Here is a 22,262-nt window from a genome sequence, read left to right on the forward strand (position 1 = left end):
CCACAACAAGACCTGTCGGAAGACCACCAGAGAGATGGACAAACGGAATAAAGAAATACATCAAAGGTACATATGGACACACGAACTGGCAACAAGTGGCAATGGATCGTACAACATGGAAAAATTTAGGGGAGGCCTACATCCAGCAGTGGATACAAACAGGCTAAAGAAGAAGAGAAGAAGAAGCCCATCCTTATCAATTCCATATTTTTAAAAAGGAGTCAAGGTTGTTTGTGGCTACGGAGGAATCAACCTGATAAACTAAAATTCTATGACTCTCTGTCGACTTCTTTATGCAATGAGTCAAATTCGCAATCAATCTAACATCATTCGTCTTCCAATTCATACAATTTACGAGTCAGTCCTTCGTCGATTTTTTTCCGACTTTTTAAGCATCGACAACGAATAAATTATCGGACAAAGAATAAAATGGTAATTTTGCAATTTTCCACCTAATACGACGATAAAATGCGTTTTTCTCAGATCTGTTTTTATTTTGTTTCCTTCTTCTTCTTCTCTAATCTTCAAGAATCTCGTATAAGAAATTAAATGGGCCTCAAGCCGTAACATATCCACTTGAATGATGTGTTAATTTTTCTTTTGCATTGCTTTGTATTATATGGTGCTGTTTTATACATAAATTATAGGTTAACACTCTGGTAATTTGAATGGTAGTAACAGTTCAAACAAAACCATAAACTTTTCCATACAAAAGAGTTTTTACAATGGTTACGCATCGTCGATTCTATAGCTCGTTTCATTCGTATGGACAAGAACATCTATCATTGAATTTGGGAAGGCTACAAATGGGATTCAAATTAAAATGTTTTTTTTTTTTTGGTAAATCACAACCGTCCATGAAATGCAAGTTCCTCCAAAGATGTAATGCCATTAATTTGTGTAATTATAATTGTTCCGTCTTACGAATTTGAATATTAAGATTTTTAATGGAAATACTTAATTGAAAAAAAAAAAACAAAATTAATTTAATTAACCCGAAAAGTAGTGGGAGTATTTGTTCTGATGTGAAAATGGGTATGCATCGAATCGGATAATGTATCGCGCAACAGAACACACAATATTATGCGATGGTAATGCGGCGAGAATGATATTACCACTAAAACAGTCATCAGCGTGAATCTCGTTAAGCCGTTTCGCATGTGGTGCATTAATTAAACCTTTGTTGTGTCCGTCGTTCGGAATTTTTAAACGAAATTCATTTTTGATATGAAAATGTGGAACAATAAATTCAGTTTTGGTGACAAGGTGTAGTGGTCCGGAGTGCGAAAAATTGTTTTTAAAAAAAAACAAGAAAGATTTATCGAACGTTTGGACGTTGGTGAATAATTTATTTGAAAAAGTTTTTGGCGTGATGAGGCTCGATATGTAGTACGGAGAGTACGTAGATATTTCAAATAAAAACGCTAATTTGTCGTGCGGCTTAGCGTGTTATTATGTGCATAATTTTGAAAATATTTTTCTTTCATAAATTAATCTAAATTATTTCCATTAGTTGCTACACATTCGCTTAACAGCAGCGTTAACAGTTATAACACAAATTACGTAAAACTAAAACTAATTACAATTACACACGGTTTACACAACTACAGTAAATACCATCAGACGCCGCAAAACACACTTGATGAAGAAACAAAAATTCTTTTTTCCGATTTCCTTTCAATTCATTTTTATGATTTTTCAGCCGAAAAATTTTCCATTTATCGGGTGCATGTCCAATTTTCGTCTATTCACCTGGCACTTCCTCTCTCTCTGTCATAAAAAAATCGTCGTAATTTGTTTGACTTTCGATGATTATCTGAAATGCAAATATTTAACAATAGCAAAGCCGAGAGCAAAGCGATAAAAAAAGTCGTCGCGTTATAGCTACATGTTGTTGACTCCAAATTAGTGAGTGAATTTTTCGTTGATTGGAGTCAGATTGGGGATTTCTGTTTTTTGGAATTTTAAACCATAAAAAAGGGGTCAACTTTTGTTTACAATTGAATATTGAGCTTGTGATTGTTGACACTGTATTTCCAATTTTGTTTCGCTGAAGAATCGTTACGGCAGAGGCGACCAGGGCAATCAATCAATCAATTTGAGCAGACTTTCAGCATTAGGAGTCCTGCGAGGATTACAGGCTTGGCCAAAGTTCACAAAGGGTACCAAATTGGCAAATTTCACTGATATGCGGTGCTCTATGAAACCTCTTATGAAATTAAAAAATCAACTTTTTTCCAATTTCACAGTCACTTGTAGAAGTTTCAATAAATAATCAGCTTAAAAAGCAACCAAAAATTTTAATTCAAAATGCCATGGTACAAAGACATGAAAATTGGCAGATGGTTACATTTGGAAAAATCTTCAGCAAAGTTGTGACAAATTAAATGATAAACAATAAATCCAAAAAGAAATTTTAAAAACAACTCTGAAGGAAAGTGGAAAAATGTATGGAAAATCGGAAAATTTTATGATCCTAAAAAAAGACTTGGATCTTCCTCTCTCATTTGAGCTATATATCACTACACAAATCAGTTCACAATAATTCATTTAGGTTGCTTCTACACATAAAACGTTAAATAGGAGTGGAGGGGCGAAGGGAAGGATTTTTTTTATGGCAAGTAATCGTTTCTCAAATCTACGTATCAATATTAATCACTGGTGCAAAGCGTACCATTTGAAATACTTTTATGCCCGTACATGCACCAGTATTAGATTGTTTTCGAAAAGCTTAACTTTCCTAGATTCTCTATGAGCTTAACTATTGAGGCATTGATAGAGACGTCATTCAGCGATCTATGCGAACTTCACGCTACCACCCCGAATCTAAATCGCTCTTGAGACATGGAAAAACATATTTGAAAACAAATCTTTCATAAAATTTTCTCTACTGGTTCGTCTTGAGTTTGGTCAAAGGTCACACATTTAAAACAATTAAACAAAATGTAAAATTCGACCCACCCAGCCAAAACTGTTCACAGGAAATATTTACGTCCCCAACGGGAAAATCGTTTTGCATCCGCACTTTAACTGGACGTACCAAATTATCAGATCAATTCAAAGCAGGAGAGCTGAATTGGATCAATAATGACTGATCACAGACTGGAAAGTCGTTCGCTGGTTCATGTCAGCCGTCAGCATAATTTGGGTCTCATGCTCAGACTAAATAGAAATAGACTGGAACTTCATACAAACATTTTGTTCGATCACATTCGTATTTGTTCGATACGAAATATCGCTTTTACTTTAGCTTCTGTTTCAGTTATACGTCTACCTATTTTCAGTCTATTTATATTTAGTCTCCTATTCCTTGCGTCGCTGAATTTTCTATATTGTTTACTACAAATCGGATTGAAATGGCAAAATTGCTTATGTATTTTGGGGCAATGGAAAATAGACTGCCAAGCATTTCAACCATAGAATGTCTGCCTAAAGTCGAGTGATAAACGTTGGATTTTGCTTCAGAGTACACCCTATTCAATAATTTTAGGGTCAGATGAAAGCTATTCGTTTCAAAATACAAACTAGCCTACGAGATTCTAAAATCTCACATCCAATATTATTTTAGGTGCACGCACATCAATTCCATTTTTTTTTTAAAACAATTTTACAACAATGGTCTGAGATCCAAACATAAATTGACGAACTTGACCTTCAAAGGACAAATCGAGTCCACCAAATTGATCATCAGTTTTGTGGCGTCTCTGAAACCATTGGATTATATGGCTAGTTGATGAATTTTAATTTTTATCGTCGACGCATATAAAATGAGGAAAAAGTTTTTTTTTTCCAACTTTTGTGGCTCAACAGACCATAAATTGTAGATTATTAAAAGATTGTTGGAATAAATTTAAATGTTGGAGTTGGAATCATTCGTTAAAAAAATTCGCTCGACTATTTTACTTTACTTGTGTAGCTGGTGCTGTGGCGTACACTTGTTCAAATATCGCACAATGACTTTCGACTTCAGTTCCTGACCTAACCTTCGCGGGAAAAAGTAGAGAAAAATAAATAATTTCTTTACGTTTTGCTGCATTTGCGGTTCAGATTTGGTGTAGTGCATTCGCAATAAAACTTTGGAGTAGTTTATGCTTGACATGCCGTCACATACTCATTAGAACAATCATATCGGCTTGAAAAATGGTTCGTTTAAAAGTGCAGTGAATTGAAATGATGAATTCTTTTTTTCGGATGTTTGTGTTGTGGTTAATGATCCTTCTCTGGTGTACGTTGCTATCAATTTGCCAAGCAGTTCACATTGATATTGTGCGAAAGCCGTCTTTAAGATTCAATGGACTAAAGGTAAGCAGAACTTTTTTCACAACCAAAGTTACTTACGTTACGTTACATACGAGTGGGAGCCAACAAACCAACGGAACCAACTCCATTGGTAGCTATTGGCGTTTATTGGTATTGGTATTGGACCAATACTATTGGTAGCTATTGACGGCTATTGTTAGCTGTTGGCATCAATAGCAAATACCAGTATTTTCCCGCGTAGTCCTCACTTTGGAATAGTCATCAATAGCCAAAAATAGTCACTAACTGCCACCAATAGTATTGGTGCACTTCAAGTACCAATAGAAGTAACACTGTATCACTGAACTGTTGGTGTCAGTTGGTTTCTCTTGGCGTCTATTAACAGCGACAGCAAATTGCACCTGTCCCAGTATTTGCTATCGTAGTTTTCACCTCGGTTACATAGGACAATAATGATGGATATGATGACTCTGGCGAGTGAGAAAATAACCAGGGAAAATCAATGAAAGTGTAAAACAGGTATGGTCTATTGTCCGCCCGGAGGACATAAAAATTTGAGTTTCGTACTTAAACACACTCATTTTCATATTATTTTGACATAAAATGTGAGTGTGTTTAAGACGAATTCGCCGATCGACCATACCTGTTCTAGACTTTCATTGGGGAAAATGGCTTCAAAGTTAATGAATTTTGCGTGACATTTTTTGGGGGAACCCTGATACCGAGACTCCATTCCGAATATCGGTAATGAGTCATACTTTTCAGAACAGAAGAAATTTTTCAAACCAAAAGACCTTTCTAGCTGATAAACCCATTTTCTATTTTCCGGAAAAATTTTTTGTTCCACAACTTTTCATGGAAAAAGAACTTAAGATGCACGTAATTACACAATTACGTACTGCTGCGCTACTCACATCAGGTTGTGAAGTGGATTTTATTTAATCAAAACAATAAACAATAAATTTCCATGTTATCGTAACCTATTAGCGGATGGATGGTTAACTTGCGCGTATTTCTTAATCTTACTCATCACTCGCGATACGTGAATTTTTGCTATTCGAACCCAAGTTTCACAAATAGAAAACTTTTCTATCGTCGTTTTTCCACTTCATAAACGCTATTTCCAAATCGACTAATTGTTTTAACCAAAAAATTTGTTGTGCCTCCTCTTACATAAAAATGAACATTTGATTTCATTGGAATTGCAGATAACCGGAAAGAATGTTCATGAATATCTTGACGAAAACGAAAAACTGTTCATTTTTGGTGGAAGAGATCCAAGTGAGTGTTTTATAACTATCTGATGGCATCGTTTAACATTTAACTGTAACGATCATCGATGCTTTTATAGGAGAAAATGTGAAATTGGTCCATGTCTTTCACAAATCCAGATTTAAACGATCGATTGGCGAAAAGGTTATTCACATTCAAATTGATGGAGAAGAAAGTGAGTATGAGTATTGGAAAAGAGCATAGCATTGCGCCTAGCATTAACATTGAAAATTATTTGGAGGCTGGATGGTAGCAGAATATCATTCACGTTGCTTTCGTTAAGATAAAAGTCTTGATTTCTTAGTGTGAGCTAAAACACTTTGCAAGTGTACACTAGTAAGTACTTGCGTCAAAATTTGGAGGTTTTTTGACAGCTGACATACGATTGTTAATGCTAGTAGCAGTGCTATGAAGAGTTTAATTTTTGCATTTTGATTCAAAACTCTAGAGAAACGTATTTTACTCACTTCATCCCTCGAAAATGAGTCATTACTTCATTGACATTAGCGCTAAAGCTCATTTTCCGAGAGTCTAGTGAGTGCCATAACTTACGTAATTGTTTGGAAATTACATTTTGCCTCGTGTGATTGCAGCCCTTGCCTTTGGCTTAAACTGCGACTGTCATACTTGACAAAACAATAGTTTCCAAATAAGAACGTAATCCACTATCCCAACAAAAATCTCTTCGAGAAAAGTGTGACGCAGTCTTTGAAATACAATTTCTAAAATGAATGATATCGCTAGAGTTGACGCTTTCAGCTTCGTTACGCAAAAATTAAATTTTACACCCAATTAGTTCAAACAAGCTGGCTTAGGTTTTCTCATCATCTGCCAAATAATTTTTACAAAAAAAATTTAGACTGGAAACAACAAAAATTTTAGCAAAAAAGTCTGCGTCGCAAAGTGGCAGATGTTCAGGAACAGACCAGCAAGAAAATTTATCTGCCACATGCGACGCAGATTTTTTTGGTAAAATTTTGGTTGTTTCCAGTCAAATTTTTTTTGGTAAAAATTATTTGGCAGATGATGAGAAAACCTAAGCCAGCTTGTTTGAACTAATTGGGTGTAAAATTTAATTTTTGCGTAACGAAGCTGAAAGCGTCAACTCTAGCGATATCAATTCAAAAATTTGACGAAATTTGACGAAATTCTAAAATTTGACGAAATTCGAAAATTTGACGAAATTTGACGAAATTCAAAAATTTGACGAAATTTAAAAATTTTACGAAATTTAAAAATTTGACAAAATTTGACGAAATTCGAAAATTTTACGAAATTCGAAAATTTGACGAAATTCGAAAATTTGACGAAATTTGACGAAATTCGAAAATTTGACGAAATTTGACGAAATTCTAAAATTTGACGAAATTCTAAAATTTGACGAAATTTGACGCAATTCGAAAATTTGACGAAATTCGAAAATTTGACGAAATTCGAAAATTTGACGAAATTTGAAAATTTGACGAAATTCGAAAATTTGACGAAAGTAATTCTCTATCTGCCACCATTCAAGAAATATCTCCAAAACCCCAATTGACCCACCCATTTCCAACTTTCGATATTTTTCACATATGCCCCTCTGTTCTACTCGTAAAACTCTGAGACTTTGCCGAAGAAAGTAATTCTCTATCTGCCGCCATTCAAGAAATACCTCTAAAAACATAATTGACCCATCCATTTCCAACTTTCGACATTTTTCACATATGCCCCTCTGTTCTACTCGTAAAACTCTGAGACTTTGCCGAAGAAAGTAACTTTCAATCTTTCATAACCCAAAAAAATATTAGTCCTTTCATCCTACGCTCGAGTAGCTCAAAATTTGGTCACTCTAATCACTCTAGCTCAAACGAATCTGCCCCGATTTTTTTAATTATTTTTTTGTTCGAACCGTGTTACGAATACCTTTCATTTGATGGGTCGCACGCCTCTGTAGGTTTCAATACAGCTAAGCTACAGCCGAAAACGCGTTCCCGACCCTCGAAAACCACACTCAGAAACCACTTCGAGGCCAATAAAACAAAATTCTGGTTTTTCCTGGGGTAATGGCGTATCACAATTTCATTTTTATGCCCACCCTGAGGTTCCTGCAAAATTTCATGGAGATTGGCTGACTAGTTTCCGAGATCGACCGTCGATAGATAGACAGATAGATAGAAACATACAGAGTAAGTTGAAAGATTTTGATTGTTTGGAAAACGTTAATTTGGTGCATTTTCTATCAAAATGACCAACTTCAAAACGATGTATCTCCGGCAATTTTAAAGTTACATAGTCGAGTGATAGCTCGTTTTGCTCGTATTTGAAGCGCGAATAAGATAGAGTAGGATTTGTGGTGATACAGGTCAAAGGAAAGAAACTTAAATTCTCGCCTATATATAGTTGCCGCGTCTCAAAAAATTTCTTCGTTCTTTTTTTGGAAGTTAGACTGCGTCAAGTCCTCCGCTATCGCTTCGGACATGATTTAACGTTGTTTGGTGATTTAGGGTGTCTCCAGCATCGAGCTACTTCGCCTTGGGTTCTTTACTCATAAAGTTGTGTGGATTAATGGATTGATTGTTCTCAATAAGTCATGCAGTTTGTTCCATCTTTCACTGCACACTAAACTTTTAACAGCAAAATTGGGTGCTGTTCCCATTTTTTCCATAATTCAAAAAGTGAACAGTGTTCACCAGCTGTAACCGCTGCGTTTATACCACTTTTGAGCCTCTTACGCTTGTAGTAAGAATTGTCAAAAACTATATTGCGCGCATCTACTCTCCTCTCTGTTTTTGTTTACCTTTTTCCGGTGGGAAACCGATTCAAGGACAGTTTCAGGAAATTGTAATTTCATGCTGATACGTCGGCTAATCTTAAAACTGGAAAGCGACGAAGAGACGCTACTACTGTGCCTGATGTACGTATTGTTTGCCCTAAAATTGTAGAGTTTAATTCACCAATTAAAATGTCGGTTGCAGAACATGGACGATCCGATTACTAATTCAATTGAATCTAAGCGACGGTGCTTGGACGAAGATACCAATGATGTCGTTGAATCTAAGCGATCCCGTGTGGATGACATAGCAGATAATGTTGAAGCGATAGATGCACCAATTCAAGAGCTCCAATCTACAATGCCGGACAACGGGTCACCCATCTCCACTTTGAATGACCATTGTTTGCAAGAAATATTCAAGCAAATCAGCATCGTTGATTTAAGCCGTGTAGCCGAAGTTTGTAAACGATTCAAACGGAATGCTGAGGAAATATTTTCGTTGCGCCACGCAAAACGATTCCGTTTCGTGTCATTGACTCTGGTGAAGCCGGAGGTTCTACGCAACTTTTCCAATTTAATCAAAACCGTTTACTTGAACGGATCGCAGGCTTATCGTTGTTTGACCGGTTTCAATGAAAATAGTTTGATTCAAGCGCTTCACTTACGCAGTGCACACATTGACGTCGCGACATTGCAGCCGTTGCTGGGCAAATTGACATCGCTCGAGATTTCAAGCTGTGAATTTGACGGTGATCCAGCAGATCTGCTGTCATTTTGCAGTAAACTTCAGTATCTGAAGGTCAAGCTAACTTCATTCGGGGGATTGACACCGTGCACGATACCAAAACTACAAAAATTTGAATATGACAACTACGAATACACCGAACAATTGCTCTCGTTCATCGAATCAAATCCTCAGCTTTCATCCATTTCCGTTACGACCCTCAACAGGGTACACACACCGAAGGACTTCCAGCAACATTTACTGCAATTCGGGAATTTTAGGTCGTTGAATTCACTAAAATTACCTTGCTTTAACCTAGACGTGACTCCGCTCATTGCATCCATGCGTACCAACAACATTCGCATACAACTGCTTCAATTGATTGATTGTCGAATAATTGAACCGGCTACGGCTTTCCAGCATTTGTTCCAAATGAAGGGAATCAAAAATTTATCGCTAACTGGTATCGAAGCTCTATCTCACGAACACTTCATTGGCTTGGCGAAGAAATTACCCGAACTGAAAGTGCTGCGATTAGAAACGCAACACAACACCAAATCCACACTCACAATCAGTGACATCAAACAATTCGTTCGACACGCGAAAAACATCCATTTGCTCACCGTCGGTGTCGTAAGCAATGTGACAATCGATCGTGACTCGTACAATGATTTATTGGGTCTATTGGCTACGGGTGGTCGTAAGACGTTGACGATTACCTTCATCTATGTAAATTCGATGAAAATTTCCGTACCAAAGGAGACTTTAAAGGCGCACAAGGAAAAGATTCGAATTGTTGGAATCAAGTATGACGATTACATGGACTACATGCATGATGATGGTAATGACAGCGAACCGGATGACTATGATGATGACGACGACGACGACGATGATGACGATAGTGATGATGTCAGCGACGATGAGGACGACAATGTATCGAACCACTCAAATGCAAGTGATGACGAGAGTGCAACTAGCAGCAGCAGTGATGAAGATTCCGACGAAAGTTCGAATTTTGCTTCGATTCTGGGATCAGATGATGACTCGGATGAAAATTCGCATGACAGTTGGTTGGATGATGTATATAAGAAATGATGTTATTTGTTCAGGTTGGATGCCCGAGCATGTTTCGTTGCGCCAAGGGTACTCAATTTAGTGAGTAAATATTGTTTGCAAAACCGAATTGCTTTTCATTAAAAACTCAAAGACGCCAGGCCGACGAGCAGTTATGAAGGAGGGATTACTTTTGAGAGGGGCCGTGGTTGCCACTTGCAAGTTGAAAGTTTTTTTTCCTCTGGTTCATACTATTGGTTTCGCTTTGGTCGTCTAGGAATGGGTCCTCCAACAAAGTTCCAGAAATCTAAAACAAATTAGGAAATCAGTCCCTCTCTCGACCTTATTTCCTTCCTATTTTAAATCATTTGAAATCGAATCCGTGTGATTCATAGGCCAGAAGCTGAAATTAGCCTTCCAGAAAAGCAACCAACTGATCGACGACAATTTCGTCTACATCAAACGGGATGGCAATACATCCATACTTATCGACGATTATCCGAGAATTGCATCCAGATTTCGTGATTGCTTCTACAGAAACATCAATTCGGCATTGGATGTTTGCGATGGAAATATTGTAAGTGTTAGCGTAACGAGAGGCGCCCCCATAATGATTCCAATACAATGTAAATTTCATAGAGAGGAATGATCAAGCAGAATCAACATTTTTTCATAATACACCCGTTACCCGAACGATTCGGCACCCAATCCCACATTGTCTATGAAATGAGACATCCGTTGAATGTCTCACACCCACCGATTATTGAATTCAATCAAGAACCCGGCAATAGCTCACTATCCGAACCCAATGTTCGGGAAGTGAAGAGGCGAATGAGGCGTCGTACATCCGCTACAGAAAAGATTCCACATGTCCTTCACATCGAAACTGCAATCTTTGTCGACAGAGATTTGTACAAGCACATGGCAATCAACTTTGCCAACGATACTGAATCGCAGATCATCAGATTCGTCCTTGCACTTGTCAATGGAGTTCAGCTGTTATACCACCATCCGTCGTTGGGATATCAGATAAATTTCGTGCTCAAAAGATTGGAAATATTGCACAGTGATCCGAAGGAATTGAAGAGGTCAAGCGACATTGACGTCTTTCTGAACAGTTTTTGCCTGTGGCAGAGGAAATTCAATCCCGTCTCCGATGCGGACATTGTCCATTTCGATCATGCTGTTATATTAACCGGTAAGATGCTGACTTTCTGTTTTAATTCTAGAGGAAAACGATTGCATTTCTGTCGGTAGGTCTCGATCTCTATGTAGTTAGCAAAAATGGAAAAGTGAGCAGTCAAGTAGTTGGTGAGTACGGTCTTAAATTCCAAACTTCCTTTGTTGTAACTGACTATAAGATTCCACTCTTCCTTATCGAAGGACTGGCACCCGTTGCTGGCATGTGTACAGCAACGTCAAGTTGCACGATCAATGAAGGAAAGCACTTCGAAAGCGTATTCGTCGTTGCACACGAAATCGGCCACAAGTGAGTTAAAGAATCGTGCACCGATCGAATCAACGCCATCCTAATTCCAACACCAATTTTAGTTTAGGAATGCGGCACGACACACCTGAAAACAACTGTGATCCTAGCCTGTATATAATGTCGCCGACATTAGGAAGCGGAAAGATAACATGGTCAAGATGCAGTCAAAACTACTTGACGGCATTCCTGAAGTATAAATATTCGACTTTTGTCAAAACGCTGAAATGATAAAATGAAACGTACAATTTTCAGAACACACCAAGCCAAGTGCATGTTCGACCGTGGTCATTTCGCTCCGAAGTTAGATCATTCAGCTGAAGGAATCTTACCGGTAAGTCTGACGCAGTCCTTTCTGTTAAGTGAAATTTTCATCGGGATATCGTCTTCTAAGGGTGAAAGGTTCGATGCAAACCAGCAGTGCATTTTAAAGTATGGCAAAGATAGCGTACGAGCCGTTACTCAAGATGTATCGGAAATTTGTAGGGATTTGCACTGTCAAAGAGAACGGTATACGTGGACATCACATCCTTCGTTGGAGGGAACCAAGTGCGGAGACAGTCGAGTAAGAGATCTATTTGGCCGCGTTAAGTTAAGCTAAAACAACGTATCGTATTTGATGTGTGCTTTGGAGAGCTTTCAAAAGCTTTAGGCTTTTTTAGCCCCGTACGAAGTACAAAGGGGCTTATAGGATTACGATACCGTGTGTAATTGATGGAATTCGAAGCAGACGGTAAGGGCAAAGTGTTTGCCTATGTTCATAGATGACGAATCTGCAATAAAAATTTTGTCTGTCCGTCTGTCCGTCTGTCACGTCGATATCTTGAGTAAATCAAATCCGATTTCAAAATTTTTTTTCCCCTGAAAGATAGTCGAAATAGTGAGGCTAAGTTCGAAGATGGGCATATTCGGGTCGGCCCTTCGTGAGTTAGGGCCACCTAAGTGATTTAAGGTCTTTTGGTGATATTTATGGCAAAATAAACGATGGAAATGTAAATGACACGGCAAATGATAGGATTGTCAATACCAATCCAGGAAAAAAAAGTTTTTTTTTAAATCGGGTGAGTGGACCGTGAGCTAGGGCCTTAGAAGTGAAATGCTACTAGGGCCCTATGTGTATTTTACATAGAACTCGAGTAAATTTCATCCGTTTTTCGTAATTTTTGTTTGATTTGGAAGGTAATCGAATGCCGAATAGAATGTTGTTGAAAAAAAAAAAAATTTGGGTCCTTGGCCTAAGGCCGCTACTAGGGCCCTATGTGTATTTCACATATAACTCGAGTATATTTCATCCGTTTTTCGTAATTTTTGTTTCATTTGGAAGGTAATCAAAGGCCGAATAGAATGTAGTTGAAAAAAAAATTAAATTTGGGTCCTTGGACTTAGGCCACTACTAGGGCCCTATGTGTATTTTACATATAACTCGAGCAAATTTCATCCGTTTTTCGTAATTTTTGTTTCATTTGGGAGGTAATCAAAGGCCGAATAGAATGTTGTTGAAAAAAAAAATTAAATTTGGGTCCTTGGACTTAGGCCACTACTAGGGCCCTATGTGTATTTTACATATAACTCGAGCAAATTTCATCCGTTTTTCGTAATTTTTGTGTCATTTGGAAGGTAATCAAAGGCCGAATAGAATGTTGTTGAAAAAAAAATTAAATTTGGGTCCTCGGACTAAGGCCGCTACTAGGGCCCTATGCGTATTTTACATACAACTCGAGTAAATTTCATCCGTTTTTCGTAATTTTTGTTTCATTTGAAAGATAATCAAAGGCCGAATAGAATGTTGTTGAAAAAAAATTAAATTTGGGTCCTCGGACTAAGGCCGCTACTAGGGCCCTATGCGTATTTTACATACAACTCGAGTAAATTTCATCCGTTTTTCGTAATTTTTGTGTCATTTGGAAGGTAATCAAAGGCCGAATAGAATGTTGTTGAAAAAAAAAATTAAATTTGGGTCCTTGGACTAAGGCCACTACTAGGGCCCTATGTGTATTTTAAATATAACTCGAGTAAATTTCATCCGTTTTTCGTAATTTTTGTTTGATTTGGAAGGTAATCAAAGGCCGAATAAAGTTGTTGAAAAAAAATTAAATTTGGGTCCTTGGACTAAGGCCCCTACTAGGGCCCTATGTGTATTTTACATATAACTCGAGTAAATTTCATTCGTTTTTCGTAATTTTTGTTTGATTTGGAAGGTAATCAAAGGCCGAATAAAGTTGTTGAAAAAAAATTAAATTTGGGTCCTTGGCCTAAGGCCGCTACTAGGGCCCTATGTGTATTTCACATATAACTCGAGTATATTTCATCCGTTTTTCGTAATTTTTGTTTCATTTGGAAGGTAATCAAAGGCCGAATAGAATGTAGTTGAAAAAAAAAATTAAATTTGGGTCCTTGGACTTAGGCCACTACTAGGGCCCTATGTGTATTTTACATATAACTCGAGCAAATTTCATCCGTTTTTCGTAATTTTTGTTTCATTTGGGAGGTAATCAAAGGCCGAATAGAATGTTGTTGTAAAAAAATTAAATTTGGGTCCTTGGACTGAGGCCACTACTAGGGCCCTATGTGTATTTTACATATAACTCGAGCAAATTTCATCCGTTTTTCGTAATTTTTGTTTCATTTGGAAGGTAATCAAAGGCCGAATAGAATGTAGTTGAAAAAATTTTCCTCGGACTGAGGCCGATACTAGGCCCTTCAAAAAAATAAAATTTTAGGGCGATTTGAAATTTTTGTTTCATTTGAAAGGAACGTCGTACGGGGCTTCGTAATTGCGCTATGCGCAATTTGTAAGATGTACAAATTCCATAATAATTTTACTTTAACTACATTAACCGGCGCAATAGGCTTACGGTCAAAGTAGGGTGACAGACGCACTAGGGTCACGTACCCAATAGATATACGGGTTTGTACGGGGCTCAGTCGCAGCAAACGCTCCGACTGTTCTGATGGCTCGTTTAGATTCCATTTCTAGTGGAAGATTTTAGTGGAATTTTAAAGAAGCTTTAAGTTCTCGAAAGCTCTTCAAAAGCAAAGACACAGATTGTGATACATTGTTTTGGCTTACCACGGGAGTTTTCGTGTGTGTCGGGGACTTCACAGATATTTATTATCCATTCTCAGTGGTGCCGGAGTGGTATGTGTGTCAGTCGATATAGTCAGAACGTTACAGCATCGCAAATTGGTACTAGTAAACATGCTCACCAATCTAATTCGATATTCGACAAACGATATGCCGGTATCAAGCAAGAATATGGTGGAGTATGTCCCTCAGAAATTTCTTATGTCATCAACAACCTTGAAAGCACATAATCGATCATTGTTATCTTGAAGGTCATTTGGAGTAACTGGAGCGAGCCAACCGAATGTGAATCCGGATGTTTGTACGGCGAGTCGGGTAGACTGCGCGAAGGAAGTACTGGACTAAGAATGTACACTAGGAAATGTTTGGACTTCAAGTACAGGCAATTTAAAACTTGAAAGCAAAACTGTTTTCCAATAAATTTGAATTTCAACTTCAGATTGAACGCAGACAAATGCAAGGAAGGCGACAAAAAATATGAGGCTTGCAGTTCGCGACAGGTAGGAAATCAACCATCTAAGAAGACCGTGAGGGGCTAAATATTTTACTGTTCAAGTGCTACAACATACCACGAACGACAATCGTTGAGTTCGCTAATCGAATTTGCGAAAGGGCCAGAAAATTCGACAGAGACATATTGAGCGAAGGCATGCAACTGGTTGGTGACAATTTGGTTGATTCGTGTAAGGTGTATTGTCGCAGCAAGTCCGGATCTAAGACGAAAGGCTGGATATTCCCAGGTAACTCGACTAGCCATTGTGACTTGACCAATTGCAATTAATCAAGATGATGGGTTTTCTAATTGTTTATTAAGACGGAACCACATGTCGGTATTCGAACTCAGATCTTGACGGCACTTACTACTGCGTGAACGGAAAATGTGAAGTAAGTTTATATCAACAGTTGCTACCGGTTGCTAACGGTCTAATGACCAATTTTTTGCAGAAATTCAGTTGCGACAACAGCTCAACCAATTTCTTTAAGACTGACTCATTATATTGTCCGGAAAGTCCCGAACAATTACAAGAAATTGGTGATGAAGTGGAAAAAATCAATGCGACAAGTCTGGACAATTCGCTGGAAAGTGGACTGAAAAGTTTATCGATCAAATCAAAGGGATCGTCAATGGAGAATGGTAAGAGTGCTCCGTTTTTAATATATTTTCTCGAACAAAATGCCAACCGAACGTTTATGTTGCTCGTGAAGAGTCTGTGAAAAGGACCTATCCATATGCAGGAGTCAGCAGTTTCCGAAATCAAAATAACAAAGAGCCAGAAAATAGCATTCCCATTAAGCGAATGGACGTTCCATTCCAACGACCATCCTATGCTAACGAATGGATTGTAAAATCGGGTTGTCATTTCTCTTGTATGAGATACTCATTGGGCATTCAAATCGTCATGTCTTCCTTAGATAGAACAACCAACATCCAGTTGTGCAAGTCACAAACTGTGGTAATTCACATCAGATCAGTTAAAGCACAGCAATGCTACTAGCATGAACACTGAATTGACAAGTGTCAAATTTGGAGACTTTCGCTTAGAGCTACCGCTAAGGACTGTATGGTTTAACTCATACAACGAAAACATCTATTTTTGTGAAAGAAATGCAGTTCCTGCTGTGATTTCATCATCCTCCGATTATTTTCTATGTTCATGCTAGAAGCAGTGCTGTGGTTAGAGTGATCCTTGATCTTTAAAATGTGGTTTTTTGTGCCAGGCCTGTGACAAATTACAGACGACAACCGAATATGCGGACAAATTGTGCTACAAATATCAATTAAAAGTTCGCGGCTTGTCCGGAAATGGTATGCAAATCTTACCGAGCATAAAAGATCCAGACCGTGGCTGTAAAGTCGCTTGCCAGGATGAGTTTCTTCTGCATCGTTTCTATTTCGTGAATGGTGAGCAGGGATTCTATCCGTTCGGCACGAGATGTTCGTCGTCCGAGAATCGTTACTGTGTCAACGGCAAATGTCTGGTAAATTTACGCCCAAAATCGGTCCCGGTTGACTGGGAAATAATTGAAATATAATTTGATCGACAGAAATTCGGCTTGGATGGAATACCGCTGAATGAATCGCATTTAAGCCTGGCCGGTTATCGATCGAAACGCGACCTATTCTCGAATCGCAGAGAACGACGAAGCTACCTGTATTACAGTCCGGTGAACATAACCGAACGTGTGACACAAGACTATATTCAAAGCATAATTGCTAGCATCAATTTCGCAGAGGACGGGCAAGAGGATTCATTGCACGAGGGCCAGATAGACTTTTTGAATCCCATTCACGTTTCACTGTATGACTACTATTAATAGCGCAAGAGATGGAATATGACTCTGGTTAGTTCTATACTTACTGTATCGTAGAATTGTAGCTTTTCTATGTGTTTTTTATCCGTTGAATAAAATTTATATTTCAAATATTACAAACGAACTAGTTCACCATATTAATGCTTGATTTCCACTTACCAAAAAAGTACTCAGTGTGAGAGATAAAATTGAATTTTCTCAATTTTTGCGTTGTTTGAATGGCAACAGTTTCGTCTTTTAGGTAACAGGTCGGAGGTAAAGAATCGATGCTTAAATCACCGGCCGAAAATCTTCTGAATAAACTACAATGCATGGGTCTGAGTGGTAAGTCATATGATCTCATAAAGAATTACTTGACTGGCAGAAGGCAGTTCGTTAGTGTGGCAGGCGCTGAAAGCACACCAAAAGAGGTGATTTGTGGAGTCCCCCAAGGCTCTGCATTATCATCTCTTTTGTTCATTGTGTTTCTGTACGACTTGTTTAAGTTGAATTTTAAAGGAACTCTTTACCTGTACGCCGACGATACAACTTTCAAATATGCAACGCGATCACTTAGCGACCTTCGGTCGATGATGCAGAGTGATTTTTTTTACTGAATTATTGGTCATCTCAGAATTGCTTGTTTGTCAATGCATCGAAGTCTAATTACGTCTTGTTCGATCGTAACCTCGTGGAATCTTCAGAGGATTTTGAGCTGATCTGCGATGTTGAACCTCTTTCGCGGAAGAGAGTTGTGAAGTGCCTAGGGCTCTACATTAATGAAAGCTTCACGTGGAATGACCACTTGACCAAAGTCATTAGGAAAATCTCACCAATCGTCGGTGTTTTCAGGCGTCTGAGGTTTCTGATACCAAGGCGAGCTCTGTTCAATTTATATTTTTCGTTCGTGCATTCGCACTTAAATTACTTGAATCCGATTTGGAATACGGCACCAGTTGGTGCATTGAATGATCTGTTGCTGCTCCAGAAAAGAGCACTGCGTAATATGCACGGATTGAATTCCAGAGATTCTGTCAAAGGCTACTTCAATGGATCGATCCTACCGATCCATCTTTTCAATGCCCTTCAGACAGCGACGCTAGTTTTTTCTCTGAAGAACGACCTGATGAAGCATGATGTTGAAGTGAGAACGAATGGTGACATTCATGACCACTCGACAAGAGGAAGAGATCTACTTCATCCTTCGTTTTCCCGAACCGGCTTTGGACGGCAGGCAATAGAAGTCCGTGGTTTCTGTTTCTTTAACAGTTTACCATCGGCATTACGTGACTCGAATAGCGTAACAGCGTTCAAGCGCGATCTGAAAAGTCATCTATTCGATATTTTCCGATCATCTCTTGACTATGTCTTCAGTTGGTGAAAGTACAACTACGTCGTTTCTTGCGCTTAGACGTTATTCTGCTTTGGCTAGATATTTTTTTCCCTGTTTTCTATTTAAACTAGCTACTAGCGGATATTCTATCTTTAATTGAGTCTGCGAGCATTTTAATGTTCCCCTGCTTCGTTTTTATTGTTATGTGTTCCATTTGTATACTGTCTTGCACTTGAAATCACACTTTCATATCTAAACTGTTCTTCTTGGTTTCTGATTTATCTCAGTTGCCAATCTCAGTTGAAATGAGAGAAACAAACCAGAACAGTGGGCAAAGCAGTAAGATTTTTAGCCCCGTACGAAGTACTGGGGGCTTATAAGATTAATATGCCGTTTGTAACACGTCGAATTGGAAGCAGACAGTAAGGGCAAAGCTTTTGGTTATGTTCATAGATGACGAATCCGCAATAAAAAAAATGTCCGTCCGTCCGTCCGTCCGTCCGTCCGTGACCCCTCTAGCTTGAGCAAATCACAACCTTTTTTCAAAATTCTTTTTTTCCCCGATTGGTATCGACAAAAGTAAGGTCAAGTTCGAAAATGGGCATGATCGACGATATCTACCGAAATACGCACGTAATAGCTGCTTGTGATATATCAAATGAAAGGTATTGACGAGTAGAACAAAGTTGCTGAACATTGTTTTTGTGTAGGATGCAACGCGAGCTTGTTGGGAGGGCTCAAAGGTCGTTACTCGGCCCTAAGTGTTTTTTCCACATAAATCGAGTAAATCTCATCCGATTTTGCCAGATTTAGTTTTTTATGGAATACCGAAAAGAACGTGGCGAAAAAAGTTTCAAATTTGGGCCCTTGGACTAAGGCCGCTACTCGGCCCTAAGTGTTTTTTGCACATAAATCGAGTAAATCTCATCCGATTTTGCTAGTTTTTGTTTCATTTGAGAGATAATTGAATGCCGAATAGAATGATGGCAAAAAAAGTTTCAAATTTGGGCCCTTGGACTAAGGCCGCTACTCGGCCCAAAGTGTTTTTTGCACATAAATCGAGTAAATCTCATCCGATTTTGCTAGATTTAGTTTTTTATGGAAGGTAATTGAATACCGAAAAGAACGTGGCGAAAAAAGTTTCAAATTTGGGCCCTTGGACTAAGGCCGCTACTCGGCCCTAAGTGTTTTTTGCACATAAATCGAGTAAATCTCATCCGATTTTGCTAGTTTTTGTTTCATTTGAGAGATAATTGAATGCCGAATAGAATGATGGCAAAAAAAAGTTTCAAATTGGGGCCCTTGGACTAAGGCCGCTACTCGGCCCAAAGTGTTTTTTGCACATAAATCGAGTAAATCTCATCCGATTTTGCTAGATTTAGTTTTTTATGGAAGGTAATTGAATACCGAAAAGAACGTGGCGAAAAAAGTTTCAAATTTGGGCCCTTGGACTAAGGCCGCTACTCGGCCCTAAGTGTTTTTTGCACATAAATCGAGTAAATCTCATCCGATTTTGCTAGTTTTTGTTTCATTTGAGAGGTAATTGAATGCCGAATAGAATGATGGCAAAAAAGTTTCAAATTTGGGCCCTAGGACTAAGGCCGCTACTCGGCCCTAAGTGTTTTTTGCACAGAAATCGAGTAAATCTCATCCGATTTTGCTAGTTTTTGTTTCATTTGAGAGGTAATTGAATGCCGAATAGAATGATGGCAAAAAAGTTTCAAATTTGGGCCCTAGGACTAAGGCCGCTACTCGGCCCTAAGTGTTTTTTGCACATAAATCGAGTAAATCTCATCCGATTTTGCTAGAGTTTGTTTCATTTGAGAGATAATTGAATGCCGAATAGAATGATGGCAAAAAAAGTTTCAAATTTGCGCCCTTGGACTAAGGCCGCTACTCGGCCCTAAGTGCTTTTTGCACATAAATCGAGTAAATCTCATCCGATTTTGCTAGTTTTTGTTTCATTTGAGAGATAATTGAATGCCGAATAGAATGATGGCAAAAAAAGTTTCAAATTTGGGCCCTAGGACTAAGGCCGCTACTCGGCCCTAAGTGTTTTTTGCACAGAAATCGAGTAAATCTCATCCGATTTTGCTAGTTTTTGTTTCATTTGAGAGGTAATTGAATGCCGAATAGAATGATGGCAAAAAAGTTTCAAATTTGGGCCCTAGGACTAAGGCCGCTACTCGGCCCTAAGTGTTTTTTGCACATAAATCGAGTAAATCTCATCCGATTTTGCTAGAGTTTGTTTCATTTGAGAGATAATTGAATGCCGAATAGAATGATGGCAAAAAAAGTTTCAAATTTGCGCCCTTGGACTAAGGCCGCTACTCGGCCCTAAGTGCTTTTTGCACATAAATCGAGTAAATCTCATCCGATTTTGCTAGTTTTTGTTTCATTTGAGAGATAATTGAATGCCGAATAGAATGATGGCAAAAAAAGTTTCAAATTTGGGCCCTAGGACTAAGGCCGCTACTCGGCCCTAAGTGTTTTTTGCACATAAATCGAGTAAATCTCATCCGATTTTGCTAGAGTTTGTTTCATTTGAGAGATAATTGAATGCCGAATAGAATGATGGCAAAAAAAGTTTCAAATTTGCGCCCTTGGACTAAGGCCGCTACTCGGCCCTAAGTGCTTTTTGCACATAAATCGAGTAAATCTCAACCGATTTTGCTAGTTTTTGTTTTATTTGAGAGGTAATTGAATACCCAATGGAAAGTTGGCAAAAAAATTTGGGTTTATAAAATAATGTCGTAAATTGTTGGTTTTATTTGAGAGGTACTTCGTACGGGCTTTCGTAATTGCGCTATGCGAAATTTTAAAAATGAACACTTTCAGTAAATTTGACCATGCCCAACTTGACTTGCATTTTGGTAACAGACACATTAGAGGGCTGTAGACATATTAGGGTTCCGGGCGTATTACGGCTACGGACGTATTATGGTTACGGACGAAATAGGATTACGGATCGTACGGGGCTAAGTCGCAGCAAACGCTCCGACTGTTCTGATGCCTTGTTTTTAAAATTTCTGCGCACATTACTTTCGTGCGAGCATAGGTATCATGTGAAAGTATACTCCTTCTTCGTTTTTCTTAGCTGCTTACTGTATAGTCGGGTGCGAGTTTTCCAAAAAAAAGCCGTTTCGCTCATATTGAATGTGAAAAGCGATTTTATGGTTGATTATCGTAGATGGATCGACCAATAACTCGAATCGCGATGTTGCCAAGCTGGGATCGGCCTGGTTTGGTCTAGGGAGCCGACATTGCCTAACACTTCTTTTCGCTCTATGAAATTTTGATTTTTGAAAATTTATTTAAAAATGTAAAATGAAATATGTTTGACATGGTTCCATGGGCGAAAATATTCCGAATGGTGTCTATTTTATGTTAAAAATAAAAAACATTAATTACTTTTAAAAAAATCCCAACAAAAATCTCTTCGAGAAAAGTGTGACGCAGTCTTTGAAGTACAATTTCTAAAATGAATGATATCGCTAGAGTTGACGCTTTCAGCTTCGTTACGCAAAAAATAAATTTTACACCCAATTAGTTCAAACAAGCTGGCTTAGTTTTGCTCATCATCTGCCAAATAATTTTTACCAAAAAAAATTTGACTGGAAACAACCAAAATTTTACCAAAAAAATCTGCGTCGCATGTGGCAGATAAATTTTCTTGCTGGTCTGTTCCTGAACATTTGCCACTTTGCGACGCAGATTTTTTAGGAAATTTGGCGAAATTTGAAAATTTGACGAAATTCAAAAATTTGACGAAAATCGAAAATTTGAAGAAACTCGAAAATTTGACGAAAATTTTCAATTTGACGAAAATTGAAAATTTGACGAAAATTGAAAATTTGACGAAAATTGAAAATTTGACGAAAATTGAAAATTTGACGAAAATCGAAAATTTGACGAAGAAAGTAATTCTCTATCTGCCACGATTCAAGAAATATCTCCAAAACCCCAATTGACCCACGGTGTGTCACCCACCCATTTCCAACTTTC

General features: G+C 38.2%; 2 protein-coding genes across 5 annotated transcripts; both read left to right on the forward strand.

Moving 5' to 3' along the window:
* The first annotated feature begins 1,113 nt into the window (after positions 1–1,113).
* LOC119074497 (A disintegrin and metalloproteinase with thrombospondin motifs adt-1) lies at positions 1,114–17,059 on the forward strand. Of its 2 annotated transcripts, XM_037180650.1 has the most exons (20): positions 1,114–1,398; positions 3,917–4,302; positions 5,469–5,541; positions 5,612–5,707; positions 10,457–10,638; positions 10,701–11,259; positions 11,319–11,372; positions 11,445–11,550; positions 11,613–11,741; positions 11,803–11,881; positions 11,942–12,112; positions 14,674–14,811; positions 14,884–15,008; positions 15,072–15,132; positions 15,189–15,372; positions 15,447–15,517; positions 15,578–15,767; positions 15,839–16,086; positions 16,352–16,612; positions 16,679–17,059. In XM_037180650.1, the coding sequence occupies exons 2-20, from the start codon at positions 4,171–4,173 to the stop codon at positions 16,946–16,948; spliced, it is 3,129 nt and encodes a 1,042-aa protein (XP_037036545.1). In that variant the 5' UTR covers positions 1,114–1,398; positions 3,917–4,170; the 3' UTR covers positions 16,949–17,059. The 2 variants fall into 2 exon arrangements, with proteins under 2 accessions (XP_037036545.1, XP_037036544.1); XM_037180649.1 differs by lacking the exon at positions 1,114–1,398 and having other exon boundaries at positions 3,811–4,302.
* On the forward strand, positions 8,256–10,188 carry LOC119074498. Of its 3 annotated transcripts, none has more exons than XM_037180653.1 (2): positions 8,256–8,434; positions 8,487–10,188. In XM_037180653.1, exon 2 carries the CDS (start codon positions 8,490–8,492, stop codon positions 10,101–10,103), a length of 1,614 nt encoding a protein of 537 aa, XP_037036548.1. In that variant the 5' UTR covers positions 8,256–8,434; positions 8,487–8,489; the 3' UTR covers positions 10,104–10,188. The 3 variants fall into 3 exon arrangements, with proteins under 3 accessions (XP_037036548.1, XP_037036547.1, XP_037036549.1); XM_037180652.1 differs by having other exon boundaries at positions 8,256–8,425; XM_037180654.1 differs by having other exon boundaries at positions 8,256–8,416.
* Positions 17,060–22,262: the final 5,203 nt, after the last annotated feature.

This window comes from Bradysia coprophila, unplaced genomic scaffold (assembly GCF_014529535.1).
Source record: "Bradysia coprophila strain Holo2 unplaced genomic scaffold, BU_Bcop_v1 contig_151, whole genome shotgun sequence".
Taxonomy (NCBI): domain Eukaryota; kingdom Metazoa; phylum Arthropoda; class Insecta; order Diptera; family Sciaridae; genus Bradysia; species Bradysia coprophila.